This window comes from Trichosurus vulpecula, chromosome 3 (assembly GCF_011100635.1).
Source record: "Trichosurus vulpecula isolate mTriVul1 chromosome 3, mTriVul1.pri, whole genome shotgun sequence".
Classification (NCBI taxonomy): Eukaryota; Metazoa; Chordata; class Mammalia; order Diprotodontia; family Phalangeridae; genus Trichosurus; species Trichosurus vulpecula.
The window spans coordinates 179,149,288-179,167,081 of record NC_050575.1 but is presented as its reverse complement, the minus strand read 5'-3'; the positions used below and the strand labels follow the sequence as shown (position 1 = coordinate 179,167,081).

General features: G+C 39.9%; 1 protein-coding gene across 2 annotated transcripts in view; it reads left to right on the top strand.

Moving 5' to 3' along the window:
- The window catches only part of RTEL1 (regulator of telomere elongation helicase 1), a 94,681-nt gene that overhangs the window by 40,977 nt on the left and 35,910 nt on the right, over window positions 1–17,794 (top strand). For both annotated transcript variants that reach the window (XM_036750451.1, XM_036750453.1), the window contains exons 14-23: window positions 2,590–2,664; window positions 2,958–3,039; window positions 6,751–6,883; window positions 8,104–8,217; window positions 9,723–9,763; window positions 10,452–10,537; window positions 10,753–10,830; window positions 11,840–11,917; window positions 12,195–12,341; window positions 13,157–13,272. In XM_036750451.1, the coding sequence (XP_036606346.1) occupies window positions 2,590–2,664; window positions 2,958–3,039; window positions 6,751–6,883; window positions 8,104–8,217; window positions 9,723–9,763; window positions 10,452–10,537; window positions 10,753–10,830; window positions 11,840–11,917; window positions 12,195–12,341; window positions 13,157–13,272 (950 nt within the window). The remainder of the gene's footprint in view (window positions 1–2,589; window positions 2,665–2,957; window positions 3,040–6,750; window positions 6,884–8,103; window positions 8,218–9,722; window positions 9,764–10,451; window positions 10,538–10,752; window positions 10,831–11,839; window positions 11,918–12,194; window positions 12,342–13,156; window positions 13,273–17,794) is intronic.

Genomic DNA, 17,794 nt, shown 5'->3' with positions numbered 1-17,794 from the left:
TAAAATTAAGATGAAGTATTTAGGGGATGGCCCATGTGATGTTAAGTGGTTTTTCTCTTCATTGGGGTGGGGGAGAGGGGAGTGGGATTTGCAGAAAGTTTATTGAGTATAAACCTGGTAGACACCATAGAATTTGAGCCTGTCCAACAATCAAATATAGTACCATCTGATCTGGGGTTTTCTCAGACTGATTTCTCTTCCTAATTTCCTGTTTTCATCAGTGGCATTTACCATTCTTCTGATCACCTAGATTCAAATCCTCGAATTCATCTTTAACTTTTCCCTTTCTTGTGTTATGTTTGTTGCCAGTTTTTGTCAATTCTTCCTTCAAAGTGTCTCTCTTTTATGCTCCTCCTTTCTACTCCCACTGCAGCTTCATTCCTAGATATGTCAACAACTTCCTGTTAATTTCCCTAAAATGCCATTTTCATAATTTTCAATATCATTTCATCCCCTGCTGAGAAACTTCCACTGGCCCCTTATTGCTTCCCAGATAAGATTTAACTTCAACGCTAGGCCATCTACAATTAGACCTCCATTCCACCTGTCCATATTCTCTTCCATCGATCCCTCTATATGAGCCTTGTCTCTAGTCGGGTTGATCTCCTCATTCTACTTTGTATAAGTCTCCTTGGGTTTTGACCTAAACCTTTGTTTATGCTATGCCCTCTTTTTTGAATGTCCTTCCATTTCCCTTTCACCTACTCCAAATTCTACCAATCCTTTGGAGAAGTCAGTGTAATTTCCACTTCATCATGAGGTCTTCTTGAATTGTTTCATGCACTAGCTTTCCCCTTTTTTCCGATTTCCTGTGTTACTTATTGCTCGTGCCATTCATTTTGGCATTAAATGATTTGCTGCCCCGTATATTATTCAGATCTTTTATACGTATATATTTTGCTTCTCTAATTTTATCTTAGGTGTCGAAAGCATAGTTCTTTTTGGGGGAACCCAAAAAAAGCCAACTCTAGCTTATGGCTATGTGCAGAAATCTATAATGCCCCAGAATATGGGAAGTGATATTTCTGATGTATTCTGCCCAAGTCAGACTCCACCTGCAGTATAGCATCCAGTTCTGGGTGCCACATTTTAGGAAAGACATAGGCAAGTTGGAACACATGCAGAAGAGGCCAATCACAATGACAAAGCTGGATGCCCTCCGTATGAGATTAGATTTAAAGAGCTAGGGGGATGTTCAGGCTGGAAAGGACTTTGGGGGAAGGAAACATGGAATCTGATCACTGTCTTCAAGTATTTGATAGGTTATCCCATGAAAGAGGGATTAGACTTATTCTGCTTGATACCCTAGAGGGGAGAACCAGGAGCAAGGGGCAGAAGCTGCAGAGGGGTAGGTGAGGCTTGTCATCAGGGAAGTCTCTAAGAAAGGCATGCAAAAATGGGATGGGCTGCTTGTGAAGGAGGAAGAGCAGTCCCTTTTCTGGAGCTCTGCAAGTAAAGGTGGATGGCCACTTGTCAGCTATGTTGTAAAGTTACAAGATAGATTAGATAGTCTCTGAGGTCCTTTCCATCTCTTAGATTTGGTGTCTTGTGAATCTTTTGTATTTCTACAGCACTGAGCCCCAAAAGCCCACTGTGGGTCCCAGGGTCCATTTTTGATCAGCATGTCTCTTCCAGGCAGTCAGCCACTTTTTTTGTCCTTCATAGGACAAAGGAAGTATTTTGTAATTTGGTTTCTCCTTTAAGGTCCAGTATTTGGCAGTCATAGTTGAGATAATATTGTTTAGTGCTGTTTGTTTGCATGTTACCAACACAACCTTTCTGAGGATCTGTAAATTATGACACTGAACAACTTTTTGTGGTTTTTGAACATAAAGACAAGTACTATACTGTTGTAATAACTATGCAGCCCATCTGAGATGTCCCAGGCTTATTCAAACAAGAGAAATTGTAAATAACCAGTGATACATGCTGTGGTGGTATGAATTGGTGTGTCTCCCTAGCCTTTTGGGTTAACGAGTGAGGCATTTTAGGCGCAGCATAGCAAACCCGCAGTGTATTTTGCAACATTAAAACAAAGTTCTTATTCAAAGGCAGAATAAAACTGTTCAATTAAAAAAAATGGGCAGGGAGAGAAAAAAAAAGAAAAGTTTCACACGATTCTTTGAATGGCCTAGTGTGTCACATCCCAGCTCTATCTCTTCATTTTATACTCAACACCCTGAGAAAGACGGAATTTTTCTACCCAAAAAAGTTTTCTGTTATAGAAATTCTAGGAAGTTGTCTGTGCAGAATAGTATGACGTGCTGTAGAGAAAAGCACCTGGTATTCATTCTGGTTATTGAGAGACTATTTATTGAATGGGTCCCAGACTTGTCTCTGCCTTATTTTCTGCTATGCCATGGTCTGTGCGAGGACCAGAACATTGCTCTTCTCTGGCCTGAATCACAGACATTATTTGGTGTTCTGTAGAGAAAAGATATTATGTAAAGATTCTGTAAGAGGAAGAAAAGTTCTCGGGGCAGGGAAGGAGAGGCAGAAACAGAAAATTAATTATTTGATTGTTTACATGCTTCTTCCTGGATTTTGTCATTTTTATAGTTTGTCCTGCCTTGTGTCTCTGTCTCACAGATTGCTTTTAGTATCGACCCCCCAGAAGGTGTAGCCAACCCCATGGTGGGGCATACCATCTCAAAATATTATAAGGTAAGGGATCATTACTTGGGGGATACTAGAGTTTCATGAATTCTAGCTTACCATCTCCAGGGTACCTGAGCCCCTTTGGGTATTTGGGAATGTTATAACAGCTGGCTATGCTGAAATTTCTTTTTGGCACACCTCCCAAAGACACAGCAGGAAGAGTCTGTCTCAAAGGCGGAAGGGTCCAGTATACAGGGTGCTTTGGGTGCCCTGGATTGCTAGTAGAAATAATAGCAAAAATTTCATTGTTTATCATTTCTTTAGCAACCCATAGAGCAATTTTGTGTTTCTTTTAATAGGTCCACATCCACTTGGACACCAGCAATAGAAAGAAGACCCAGAGAAACGATACTTGGAGTGCTCCTGTGGCCAAAAAGCAAGGTACTGAGGAGGTTCTGGGACTTCAGCGTGTTTTGCCATTCTGCTGCTCTTATGTTCATAATTCATTAGGCTTCTTCCTGGTCAATTCTTGGTATATGCATGTATTACTTAGGTTTTTTTGAGGAAAGTGCTTTGTTAAAGTGCTATTTGAATGTAAATTGTTACTATTGCTTCTTGATGAATTGTCCATGGCAAATGTTTAATCCCATATCACATCCCCCATTATCATAAAAGTTGGGAAAATCTTGGACCTGGGAGACGGTTTAGAGCTGGTCTTATCCAACTACCATGTTTTATAGATAAGGAAACTTAGCTCAGGCCAAGTTAAATGATTTGCCCAAGGTCACACAGCTATTTCATAACAGAGCAGGAGCAAGACCCAGGTCTTCTTACCCCCTGCCTAGTGTTTTTCTCACTACTCTATCTTTCTTAGCTCATATTCCCTCTTTGATTTTATAGACTGAAGATTTCTAATCCTAATCTGACCTCTTAGGGCAGCCCTGTTGCCCTCTCTCTGGCTTCAGTGTTCTTCACCATCATGTCCCAAGTGCATGTGTATCTTTTGTTTTTCTGTCCATACTTTCAAGTTTTCACAGTGGATCAGGTCATTTCTGGCCTAGTCCAACAAGCTGCTTAGATAGTTCAGAATGGGGAAAGCTGTCTGGAGCAGACCTGGAAAATCAAGTGTGTGGTTTAACTAAGGGGAAAGTAGGACAGCTGTCCCTAGGACAACATATCTTTTAAGAACTGCTGCATCCAGGGTCAAGCTGAAAGCAATTGTAGCACCTAGGTAAGGAAAGGACCTTATTATGTAAGGGTCCACCATACATGACTGAGAAGAAAGGTCGGGCACTAGCCTGACTAATGCTTCCTGACTGCAGAATAGCCAGCTCAGCTTTTGTACTTGTTTAGTGGGCTTGGTTTCAAATAATTTCCATTGAAATCCAGCCTTTGAAATATTTTTCTTTTTCAGTAAGACTCTCTAGGATTAGCCCCTCCCTCCAGTGTACTTATAGGAAGTAATTTAATTCCTTTGGTCTTTATAGGAAGCTGCCAATTATAATCTTATCCAAAGGAGAGAGAGCCTAGGGCAAGGAGTGGGTGAGAGGGGAGACAATGAAATGAGGCGGGCATTCCAAAGTGATGGGATATGTTTTTTCTCAGAAGGAAAGTGGCCCAGCAATTTTTTTCCCTCATGTTTTCAGTTTTAGAAAGCTATGCCTTACCACATCCATATTTTTTGTTGCTAGATTTCATTGTTCTTTTCTCCTTTAACTTGCCTTAAACCTATCCTCTCTTGAGAATATATTCCATCTTTGTCATCTAATCCAGCTGACCAGCAGTCACCTTTATAAACATGCCCAACAAAGTGGCCAGCTAATCTCAGGTTGAAGACCCCCAGTGATGAGGAGCTCACTACTGCCTGATGTGGCACATTCCATTTTGGGGGAATTATATTGGTTCGGAAGTTCTTTATTTCATTTTGTTTTACACTAAGCTGAAATCTGCCTCTGAAATTGGTTTTATCTTCTGAGGATTAAAAAAGAAAACAATGAAGTATGCTATTTCTTCAAATGCTTGAAAACATCTCTTGCCCTTTTCTAGCCTTCCTTCTCCTTCCTCTTCTTTCCCCTCGGGAGGTATCCTCTGTAAGTAAACTATCCCAGCTTCCTTTAACTTGTCCTCATGTGGTCTCATTTTGTGTTTCCTCATTATTCTGGTTTACCTATTCTGAATAGTTCCCATTCCGAACATGTGGGACCCAGATAAAACACATTAATCCCAGATGCATTCTCTCCAGAGCAGTGAACATCAGGACTATAATCTCCTTCTTTCTGAGTTCTGTTTGGTGAATGCAGTGTAACTTCACATTGACAAACAGTGTTCAGAAGTTAAAGGTTAGGGGCAGCTCAGTGGATAGAGCACTGGCCCTGAATTCAGGAGGACCTGAGTTCAAATGTGGCCCCAGACACTTAGTAACTATGTGATGCTGGGCAAGTCACTTAACCCTGATTGCATGCCGTGCCTCTCCCTGCACCCTCCCAGAAAAAAAAGAAAAAAGAAGTTAAAGATTACATCATAGGCCCAGAGTGTATTACCATATTCAAATAACTGGGACTCTCAGGTATCTTCATGTCAAAATGTTTAGAATATGTAGGGGGTCCTTTTTTTCTGGGAAGTCAGTTGTAAGCCAGAGGTTTCTGTCCCTCCTGAAGGCCACTCAAACAAGGCAAAAAGTAGCCTATGAATTGACCTCCTTTTTAAAACTGTTTTTGTGTCCCGACTCTAGAGAAGAGAAAGAGAGAGAAGGAGAGAATCACAATCCTGTCTCCAGAGTTTAGATTTAGAGGTCTAGTGAAGAATAAAATGCTATCCTCACTTTACAAGTTTTGTCTTGTTTAAAAAAAAAAAAAACCAATACTGAAACTTAAGACAGCCCAGAGTTTTCTGTTTTTAGTTTCCTCTTTATCTGAGAAATTGCGATATATACTTAGAATTTTAGCCTTAGTTACAGCTATGTGTTTGATTTCTGCTTTTATAAATTTGAATACCCAGAATTTCTTAAAAGTTAAGTCAGGGAGAAGTTGTGGCCTTGGCCATACTTTTACCACAGATAGTTCAGTGCCTCCCAGCTGCAGTCTATTCTTGCTTTGTATTAACTCGTTTCAGCTTTCACAGTTAGTAGAACCCATTATTAAGAGTATGTTTATACTCTGCAGTTCAAGACCAATTAGGCATTTCTAGGAATTGGACTGATCTTGTATATAAACTAATGACATTGTTTATTTCTTGCTATGCAATAAGTGGTTTCATGAAAACACTTTTGGTTTTCCCAGTTTCTAGTGGAAAAATGGAATCTGGTAATTTTGCCCTCCTTGTTTTGGTAGTCTAGAAGCCTCATATATGTTACCTTTAAATGAAATTGTGTATGATTGGTGATGAGAGAGAATGTGGTGACTGGTATAATGTTCTGCATATGTTCTAAACTAGCTTGTCACTGTTTCCTTTGAAATAGACAGAATGGTTTCTACTCTCACTTCTCTGGAAGGTTTGGATTCCCTCTCCTGGAAATCCAAGCTCAGAATTATCCCCAGGTCTTGATACTGCCCAAGCAGTATAATTGTAATATGGTGCCATCTCTTGATTACTGTGGCTTCTGTGGGGCTGGATTAAATAGATACCCATTCTGCCTGTGTGATAGAGAGCTGGGCATTCAGCTTATTCCTTCTTGTGTCAGCTGCTTATGCTCGAACTTCCTATATTTATGCATCTTTTATCTTCTCCCCACCAAAGATATATATAACCTAAATTCATATGATAGCAGGATAGGATGTCACCTGAAGGCTATTAGTGACCTAATGGAAGTTTCTGCTGGCCTTTTCTATTCCCTGACTATATTTAAATATTCTCTTATGTATTTCTAATGTAAAGAATATAGTCAGTGACAGTGAATGAATGATAAAAACAGAAAATTAAAATAGGAGAATCATAAAGTTTATCACCAATATAATTGAAAGTTGCTAGACAATTATATAGTCTTTAAGCATGTAGCTATTCACACATGAGACTATTTCATACATTCAGATATTAATTAGCCTCATCAAAATAGAAAAATCCTTATTTAGAACATAGGGGTAGCTATTCTTCTCTGGAGTCATAGATTCTCCATAGTAATAGCCTTTAAAAGTGTGTCATTTTTTTTAATTGCAGGAAAGATATTGAGCTATTGGTGTTTCAGTCCAGGATTTAGCATGCATGAATTAATTCAACAGGAAGTGCGTACCATCATCCTCACCAGTGGGACTCTAGCTCCAATTTCTTCCTTCACTATGGAGATGCAAATGTGAGTGTCTTTTCTCAGCCCCAAGGTTAGAGAAGCTAGAACCTCCTTCAAAAGTATCTAGCATTGACAAACTGGGAACAGATGTGCCAGCATTGAGCACTTAGAAGGTGCTCAGTAAATGCTCACCCTGGCGGAAGAGGATAAAGAAATTATTTTAGATTCATCTGCTAACTGTCCAGAATCTATGACCAAGTAAATTAAAGACTGGGGGACAAAGGTGCAAAATGTTCAAGAGAAGGCCAAGATTCTGCCCGCCCACCCCGAGATTTAGAGAATTCTTGGGGTTCTTCAAGATTCTTCTTGTCATTTGACCTCTCTTTCCTTCTACCCACTCAAGCTGCTCAGGGACTTCAGGAAGAGTTGTTGAATTTACTAAGGATCTGGAGGTAGAAAGGAAAATCCTTTAGTCTCTTTTTAGCTGCCCACCTGCCTCCACCCTGGTCTGTAGGAGTTTAGGATCCTATATCTCAGGGTTCCCCCCAGAAACTAGGTTTTTTTTCTTTCTTCAGCTCAAATGATGACAACTTAATCCTTTAAAAAAAACTTTTTCGATCACATGATTAAAGAATATAGAATTTGAAAGGATCTCAATGGCCATCCTGCCAATCCATAAATAATCCGAAGGAATCCGTACTGCAAACTACTTCTTGACAAGTAGTCATCTAGCCTCTGCTTGAAGACCACCAATGAAACCTTTTGTTTTGTTTGTTTTTATGATTATTAATGATGTCTTTAATTTTTATATTATATACTTTTCCAAATATATCCCTCCCTCTTCCCCAATACAGCTAGCCATATCTCAGAATAGATTTTTTTTAAGAGGGAAAAAAGCAATTTAGCAAAACCAGTCAACCTGCTTGCCAGTATATGCAATATTTCCACACTGCAAAGAATGGAGGGATGCATACCATTTGTTTTTATATTTGTATTTCCAAATATCCACCACATCCTTTCCCTTCATTCCAGCTTTAAATCTTTCCTTGCAAGAAATCAAAACAGAAAATCACCACTATCCAGTTCGTGACATTGCACAGCGACTGTGCATATCCATGTTTGCGACACTCTCAAACCTGTAGTCTCTACCTCCCCACTGAAAGGACAACTAGGAGTTTCCACAGTGGATGCGTAATTGACGCCATGTTAAAGCGACCACATCCTCTCCTAGCAATTCAGTATTATGTCATCATTTTGTCCTTGTTGTTTCTTTTTCCTTCTTTCAGTCCTTTCCCTGTTTGTTTGGAGAATCCCCACGTCATTGATAAACATCAGATCTGGGTGGGGATTGTCCCCAAAGGCCCTGATGGTGGATTGCTGAGTTCTGCGTATGATAAAAGGTAGGAGAATTCTTCAGTTTAGTTGGATTTTGTCTGTGAGGGAGAATCGGGAAATGAGTGATATGATAAGAACAGAGAGTATAAGTGTATAATAGAAATAGAATTAGAAAATTTGATAATGGCGCATAAATATAGCAGTAACAAAGACGTAGAAGTTAAAATCATGTTGTGTATTTTTTTAAAGCAACAAGCTTGTTGTTGCAAATGATAGGAATGTATAGGATCTATGAATTCATCAACTCATTCAGTAAAAAGATAAATCTCATTTATCTAAGATGGTTTGTTTATATAGGGTCCTGGTCCTATTTCATGAAAGTTGGGAGTGGATTTAAGTGCAATAGCCTTTCCTAAATGTCTGCTTTCCGCAGGACACTCTGCTTAGTGCTGAAGATAACATACAAAATACACAAATGAGATGGTCCCTCTCTTCAAGGAGTTTATGTTCGAGTCGTAGGGAGACGATACATATAAGGGAGCGCTCACCAAGATGGGGAGCCACTGAGGGGACTACATGGTGTCTGGAGGGTGTTGTGCCATGGTGGGATTGGGAAGAGAGGAATGACTAGATGATTTCAGCAATATCCTTCCAACCTGGGCATTCTTTGGAAACTGTGCAGTATGTATATTTTGCAATACAAGACCAGATACTTTTTCAGTTGTATTCTCATCTCTGGATGCCAAGTTCTTTCCATCATATTGTCGTCTTGATATCACATTGTTGGCATCTGGCTTTCTCAGACTTTGCTCTTTGTTCACTGTCTGGTAAACAGATTATCCCCCTAACCTTCTGCTGATCCCACCCCAACCAGAGAATTTGACAGCTGGAGGCAGCTCTCAGTGAACTGAATCATCATTTTTAGGAAATTCCCTGGCTCTTACTATGTTCCCATTAGATCTTGTCATGAATTAAGTAATATAAGCCAGATTGGTAAAAAATCAAGTCAATTTGATTACAATATGTGAAAGAATTTAAGACTATGAATAAGCAACAAAACAGTAAGTAAATCACCCCTGATTCTAGAGTAGTGTGTTTCTCATTTAGTTGATTATGCAAAGCTGGCTTCCCCACTGTTACGCTTACCTGGTTTGCTGCTGTTTTATGTGTCAGACATTGACTATTTCTTACCTGAAGCTTCTAGGATGAGGAGACCTTGGAATAGGAAGTGTAAGACAAGCCTGCCAATGGGCAGGAGATGATGACTAAGAGGTTTATGATTAATTCCCTTGTCTTTTTACCCGAAAGTTACCCTTATCTTTGCCTCGGTGTGTACTATGGGAGCAAGCTAAATCTAACTAAGATGAGTACCAGGAAAGTCAGGCTGTATTCCCTCCCAACATAGGGTCAAGAAGTTAGGGTGAATACCTTTGGGAAGAAGAGCTATGAATCAGTAACTCAGGATGTGTTTAAAACACATTTGTCTGGCACAGAGATAGAAGATTAGCAAAGTGTTGAGATAAACTACAGTAAGTGATGCTAAAGAAATGTGATTTTTGTTCTTCTCTAGGTTTTCTGAAGAATGCTTGTCTTCCTTAGGAAAAACTATAGGTAAGAAGTATGAAATTGAAGGTTGAAATAGCACATATTAGTTGAATACCCATTTGGTAGGAAGTTGCTTACTAGGAGATATTTGAGGAGTATACTAAAGGGTCAGTACCATTTCTGCCCTTAGGAAGCTTAAAATCTAGTTAAGGATAGGGACTGTACCTGTGGGTTTATCATTAAAGGAAAGTTCCAGGCAAGGAAATTTCTCTCTAATAATATAGATTGTCACCTTCTCTTCAACTTAGATCCTTAGAGGGATGACCAGAGCATGGCCCAGGATCACAGCGAGGATGTGTGGGAGACAGGATGTGAAACCTAGTCTTCCTGACTTCCAGGCTGTCTCCACTATACTACACTGCCTGTGAATTGATTACTCAATCTAATTCAAGAAATGGAAGTTTTTCTTTTAGATTGAGGGTTGACGCATCATTGTGTTCTGTTAAGGGAAGGGGTTTATCTGAGAAGATGCAATATCTGGGTCATGGCTTCTATCTCTATCTTTGTACCCTTTCAAACTGGGGAAGGGCTTTTCACCTAGGTTATTGCCCATGTCCCACTCTGTGATGCCAGATCAGCCCTCCTGGTCTTCCTAGCCCTTATTTCTGGTTCTGCTTCCAACCTAACTGGGCTGCAATCATAATCTCAAGTCGTGTTGGACTCAGATGTCCCATTGTTTTGAATGTGCTTACAGGGAATATTGCACGAGTCGTGCCCCATGGACTCTTGATATTCTTCCCATCATACCCTGTCATGGAAAAAAGTCTCGAGTACTGGCGAGTATGTTGTTTTCTCACTGAGTCTTCATATTTTGTGTAAGCCAAAAGGTGGTGCACTGGAGAGGGAACTGGTAGCCGACCGTGTCTAGAGAGGGTGGAGCAGGGGTGAAGGTGAAAGGAGAAGAAAGCTTCAGTTCCCTTCCTGGTCTTTAGAAGGACCAGGACAACAGACTGCTGAGATGGTTTTTCTCATTTTATCATGTTTCCTCTCAACAGGACCATGACTATGCCAGGAAGATAGAAGAGTTAAAGGCGATTTTTGTGGAGCCAAGAAGTAAAGGCGGCTTTACCGAGGTCTGTAAAAATGAACTGAAGGTGACTGGATGGCCAGTTTTCTTGAGTTCCTCTTTTTACCCCATCTGCTTTCTGTGCTGAGAAACCTCTCAGAGACATTGCTGGGCATCTGCTTCACCCAAGCTTCTGTCTCTTTCTCCTTTCCCCCGCTGAGTACATTCCTTTCCAAATGGTCCTTAGTATTAGTGTGGGAGAGGCTGCAAGGAAATCCAGGAGCCATTGAGTCATGTCAGTGGCTCATCCCTCACTCTGGGTTTGGTTTGTTTGGGTTTGACTTTCCAGAGAAGTAAGTTTCTGTTTCTTGTAGGTTTTGTCATAAATCCAGTGTTTTCTGACAACAGAGGATATAAGTTAGGAGAGGATAGCAGTGAAAGCCCAGTTCTCCTGGTCCCACCTTCTTCCCCTTGTCCTTGCCTAGTATGGGGCAATGGCTGAGAATCTGAGACCAGTCAGTGCACAGTGACTTCCTGGCACTAAAGAGACTACCAAGGGTGTTTGCTCTCTCCAGTCAGAATCAAAAGTGTTTTCTCTGTGGGGAGGGTCTCTTAGCTTCCTCCAAGATACCTGTTCCCTGAATTGAGTTGATGGCACTTCCCTCTCACTGTTTGGCATTTTTTTGCCACCTTGCTAATACAGATTTTCACTCTGTATTTAGAATAAATTTCATGGTCAAGTTACTGTATGTTCTGAGGTTTGCTTTGTTTGTGTGATGGGTACCTATTTCTAAGATAGAAATGCTACCAGTGAAATAGAGGGTTTATTCTTCCTATGATCCCACCCTCTAGCCTGAAATAATGAGTAGTTTAAAAAAAAAAAACCACATAAATGCCTCCATTCTCTTTAATTGAAATTGTTCAAGAAGCTTCTTGAAACTATACCATGAATAAGAACTCCCTAAAATCTGATACCTCATCCCTGTCTTCTTGGGCTATGTGTTCACCTGTTTTCAGTCTCTCACTGGAAAGGAGGACCACGGGGTGGGCCTGATGTCCTGTCTGATCTCTCCTAGGTTATTGATGCCTATTATGAGAAAATTGTCTGTCCCAAATCAAATGGGGCTGCTTTCATGGCTGTGTGCCGGGGAAAGGTAAGAATCTACACATGTGCCATACAAAGGTGCCTGTACACAAAAAAATACTAAATACCAAATTATGTGTTCTCTTTCAGCTCTAGAATCAGAATCTGATGTGTAAGCCTGGGTTCTTATACCCTGAGAAAAACTCTTGCCTCTGGCACTAAGTCACACTGGGCTATGCCTATGACCTTCCTGGTTCATACGATACCACCTGTATGTTACCCCCCTGTGTAGATTTATCTTTGTAATGAAGACCTCCTCAAACTCCTGCCATAATTTTATCCTCCAGGCTAGTGAGGGCTTGGACTTTGCAGATATGAACGGCCGTGGAGTCATCATCACTGGTCTCCCATTTCCTCCACGAATGGATCCCAGAGTCATTTTGAAGATGCAGTTCCTTGATGAGATGAGAGGAAAGGGTGGCACAGGGGGCCAGGTAAGAAGTGAGCACATTCTTCATTGCTGTCCCCTGCCTACAGATAGACTTCTTCATATTCCTTGTGTCTGGAATACTGATGATACATATCCAGATGTATCACCAATGCCCTGGTGTTCCCTATTCCACACCCTGAGTTTGGAGTAAACAAAGGGCATAGTGGGGTGGCAGATATCCAAAGTGAATGTAAATGAAGGTGGATACCAACAGTTTGGGATAATGAGTTGTCCGCATTCCCCATATTTGTTTAGGTGTCCTCCAAGGGCATTATTTCCTCATCAGCCTTTGAGCTAAGTCCCTATCGTACATAAGATGAATAATAGCATGAGTGTAGCAAGAAATCCTCAAGGGGAAGGAGTTGGATGGGAGAGGTTACTACACATATCAACAATAAAGCTGACTTTATATATTGCTTTGTGGTTCATAAAGTGCCACATCCTGACAAATAATATGATACATTCGTATAGAGCTTTACAGTTTATGCAGCACTTTTCACATCTGTTTTTCTATTTAGTCTTCACAATAAGCCAGGGCGTATAGTGTTATTATCCCCATTTTACACATAAAGCACTTCACAATCAGATAAGTCAAGTTGATTTGGCAGAGGTCACAAGACTAGTGGGTGGCAGGACAGGGACATCTCTCAATGACTGGTCATTGGCAGTGGTAATAACGTGAAACTTCCCTCAAAGGTTCCAGCATAGTTTCATGACTTTGGAAGGAGTTATGACCATCTGGAATACCAGATTTTAGGGTGGCAAGCAGCCTGAGACAGCAGGCTACAACCTCACTGACTCCTTTTGCATCTGGTCTAGTATTTATCTGGACACGAGTGGTACCGGCAGCAAGCCTCCCGGGCGGTTAATCAAGCCATCGGCAGAGTCATCCGACATCGCCAGGACTTTGGGGCTATTTTCCTCTGTGATCACAGGTGTTGTATAATGTCTGCAAAGGTGGAGTGTGCCTTCCTTTCTGGAGCAGAGAGAGCTGTCTATCTGGAGGAAGGTCCTCTCCTGGGCAGTAACCAAACATGGCATCATAAGATGACAGAGTTAGAGTTGGGAGGGACTTTAGGAGTCATCCAGTCCAATCCCCTCATTTTACAGGTAAGGAAACTAAGGCCCAGAAAAATCAAGCGACTGGCCTAAGGTCATATAGTAAATACCAGAGCCAGAATTCAAATCCAGGACCTCCTGCTACAAATACAAAAATCTTTCCACTGCAACAGGTTGTCTTTCCATTTCTTTTGGTTGAGTGTGTGCCGTGATTTAAAACTTCAAATTCCATGAAGGGGACTATTTAATATTTATGTTTTATCTACCACAATCCTCTGCATAGCAGGGACTTTAACAACAAATGTATATTGAAGTTGAATTTCCCAGGATCAGCCTAAACAGCACTGAACCCAGGAGTTTCTCACTCCCAGTTCTGTATTCAGACAAGGCCATAAGTTTAGTGGTATTTTAACAAATTCTTTTTTTAAAAAACATTTTATAAATGAATAATAATTATTAATAGGTTAGCTTTTGCAGTTTAATTTTTTTTCAATAATTGTTAGGCCAATTTTAATTACCCAAATTGGGCCAAAATAAATATCCACAGAAATAGTTAAAGTATTTGTACTGTATTATGGTAAATAAAGCACAAATTTAAGATGATGTGTGAATATATGATTTTTCAATAGACATTTTAAAAAGAATCTTCTTCAAAATGGGTTAGTGTAAAGAGATCCATTGAGTCAGCTGCTTCATTTTATGGTCTGCTTCATCCAAATCAAATAAAACTAAGCCTCACATTGTTCAGATTTTCAGGACAAGCTCAGGATAAATTAAATTTAATTTGCCTATTAGGTTAGTATTTAATTTTTAATAATACATATACATTCATAACATTTTAAACTGAGACTATATTCACTGATTCTTTTACATTCTTGAGAAAAATGTAAAATAGCAATTAATCACCATAAAACTGATGAGAATAAATAGAAATTCTTAAACACTTGTACTTTTATAAGGAAAAAAAAGTAATGTTTTCAAAATTCTTTGTAGTTATTTCCTCCAAAAATGCCTATCCTTGTTTCTAGTTCTATAGCAGAATTTGTGTCATTCATTATTTTTAGTCTGTGGGTGTATTGAGGGGAATGAGAGACTATGTGAAGGTGTGCCTGACTTATTTTTATTTTGTCCTTTAATATGGATTTCCAGATTCCCATTTTAGTGGCTGATATTGGACAAATCACTATCCTTCTCTGTGACTCAGATTCCCTAGTTATGAAAATGAAGGAAATCACAGTATTTCAGAATTGGAAGAGATTTCTCAAAGCTACCCAGTTTAATCTGTACCCAAAGAAGACTCCTCACAATTGCATACCAGACAAGTTGTTACCTAGGGCCTGTTTGCATAACTCCAGTAAGGGGAAACTCACTACGTCTTTAAGGCAGCCATTCTACTTTTGGTTAGCTCTAATTGTTAGGAAGGTTTTCCTGGTGTCATGCTTAAAATTGCTTTTTGTTTATTTCAGCCTATGGCCCTTGATTCTGCCCTCTGGGGCAAAGAGAATAATTCTAATTCTTCCTCTGAACAGCTTTTCAGATACTTGAAGGCTGCTATTATGGCCTTACTGAGTCTTTTTCTTTTCAAGATTAAATACCTCTAGTTTTTTTTGACTAATCTTTGACATATAGGTTGGATTCAAGGCCCTACACCTTCCTGGTTGCCTCTCCAGCTTATCAGCACCCTCCTTAAACTGTGGTACCTGGAACTAAACACAATGTTCAGATGTGGCCTGGCTAGAGTGCGGTGAAGGGAATTGTCATTTCCTTTTTCCTGAAAGTCAGGCCTCTTGAGTGCCAGATTGCATGAGGCTTTTTTTGGCTACATCCCACTGTTTACTCATTGAGTCTGCAGCCCACTAATCTCCCAGATACTTTTTAGACAAACTACTTTCTTGTCATATCTCCCTCATTCTATACTTCTGAAACTGACTTTATTTTTAATCCAACTGTAAGACCTTTTGAATTTCTTCTTAGAGTCAGTTCAGTATTCTGGTAGGTCAAGATCTTTTTGGATAATGATGGTGACCCAGTCTTAGCTCTCCCTCCCAATGTTATATCACCTGAAAAGCTGATAAGCATGCCCTCTGTGCCTTTAAGTCTTGGATCAGGGGTATGGAACTGTGGCCTTGAGGCTACATGGGGCCCTCTAGGTCCTCAAGTGAGGCCCTTTAACTGAATTCAAACTTCACAGAACAAATCCCCTTAATAAAAGGATTAATAAAAGGATTTGTTCTGTGAAGTTTTTGGATTCAGTCAAAGGGCCACATTTGAGGACCCAGAGGGCCCCGTGTGGCCTCAAGGCCACAGGATCTCCACCCCTGTCTTGGATAAAAGAGCCAAGAACCAAATCCCTTGGGAACTCCACTGGAGACTTCTACGCTGACATTGGACCATTAACAGCTCTTCCTTTAGTTTAGCCATTCAGCCACTGCTGAGTGTAGCTGTCAGTACATGACATTAAATGACTCCTAATCATTGTCTAGCCCACATACTTTTGTCTTTCCCATGAGAATAGTAGGAGATCCTTGTTAGCAACCATCTCCTTGTCTTACCTCTTTTTGTATCCCGAGCCTGGCATAGTGCCTTTAATAAATGCTTAGTAGGAGTAGGAGTAATAGGTCTTAATAAATGCTTACTGACTAACTGTCCTTATGCTTATGTTGTAATGCTTTTCTAAAACCTTCGCAAGCCCTTTGTAGGGTCCCTAGGATCCAGCAATTTGGTTACTGTCAGAAAAGGAAATAAAATTCATCTGTCATGACTTGTTCTTGATGAAATCATCTTTTTCTGGGTTTTCTTTCACCTTCTCTTTAATTTGTTCTAGAATTTTCTCAAGAGTCTAAGTCAAACCCACTGGTCTATATGCTGTAGATGCTATTCAATGCCTTTTTTTTTAAATTGGAGCAATATTTCCCCATTTTTAACACTTCTGTACCTTTCCCATTTTCCACAGTTTTTCATATATTACAGAAAGTGGGTCAGCAGTCACACCGGCCAGTTTTGTTAGTACCCAAGGATACGGTTCACTTGGGTTCAGTGACTTGAATTGGCCAAGGGCAGCTCTTAACTATGTCATTATTTATCTTGGGTATTAACTCCCGTTTTTAGCCTTTTTTGTTGTCATTTCCAGTGCAAAGGTCATTCACCTTCTTAGGAGAAAAGAGGCGAAAAAAATTTGTTTCCAGGTCTGCTCACTCTTGATAATCCCTTTTGTCATTTATCCTTCCGTCTATCCCAAGCAGCATAGCCATTCCATCTTTGGTCCTTCTCCTTCCCCTCCCCACTCCCCAGCTTAAAAAACAAAGAAACCCTCAAAAAACCACTTTTCATTACCTTTAGCTTTTTACACTAGCCTCAGCTCGTTGTACATTATTGATTTTCTGTTACCTGCCCTTGCTTCCATCTAAGTTTCTTATGTATCCATGTCACTCTTTTTAGATAACTCTTATTTTTTCCCTCCTAATCATAATTATTTCTCTGCCTGTCTTCATAATTTTATTCTTTAGAATTTTCCATCTTCCCTGGTTGGACTTCCCCTATAGAATTTAGTCTATGGCATCTTTTCTACCTTTTGAGCTCTACCAAAATTTAAGATGTTTGAGAGCTTATGCCTAGCTTACCTTTCCTTTGTCACAAACTCTGGGAGGGAGAGAGGAATTACTGGGCCCCTGTCATTTCCTGTCATTTCCACTCCAGCAGTCAATTCCTCCCTGTTAATGAGAATGGTATCCAGAACGGAATTACCTCTCATTTATTCCTCCATCTTTTAAAGGATGAAATTATCACTAAGGCAAGTCAGAAAGTTTTTAGCTCCTCTGCTTTTGGCACAGAAAGAGCTCCAGAAGATATCTGGATAATTTAAATCCTCCATCACTGCTTTACCATGTCTCTGTAATTTATATCCTCAATTCCTCATCTGTTTCTTCTTTCTGTTCATGTGGTCTATGACAAAATTGCTTCTTACTCGCTCTGTATTGATTTTTCAAACAAATATACTTTACCATGTTTCTGCTGTGTATTTTCTGGATTTCCTCACATGAGTATTTTTTTAATATGCGATATTATATTTTCTGTCTTTTTTTAAATAAGGTATACCCATCCAGAGCCATCCCAATCATAGATTTTATTTTGCCCAGTCTCACACACACTTTTGAGGTTAGTTTTGTCTGATTGCATTAGGACTTCTGGTTGTTTTTGCTCGTTGCCTAAACTTTGTATATTTGTATGTAGGTACATTTGAGACCATGGGTTTGTCTCCTGTGAACTTCTGGATGTCTCACTTGATATTTCCTTCATTGTAGCTATCCTGTATGGTATCTTGGTTAGTAGATACACATAAGGAGTTTTGCTTTCTTTTTTATTTTAATGTTCTTTTGATTAAATTTGCAAGATACCAGA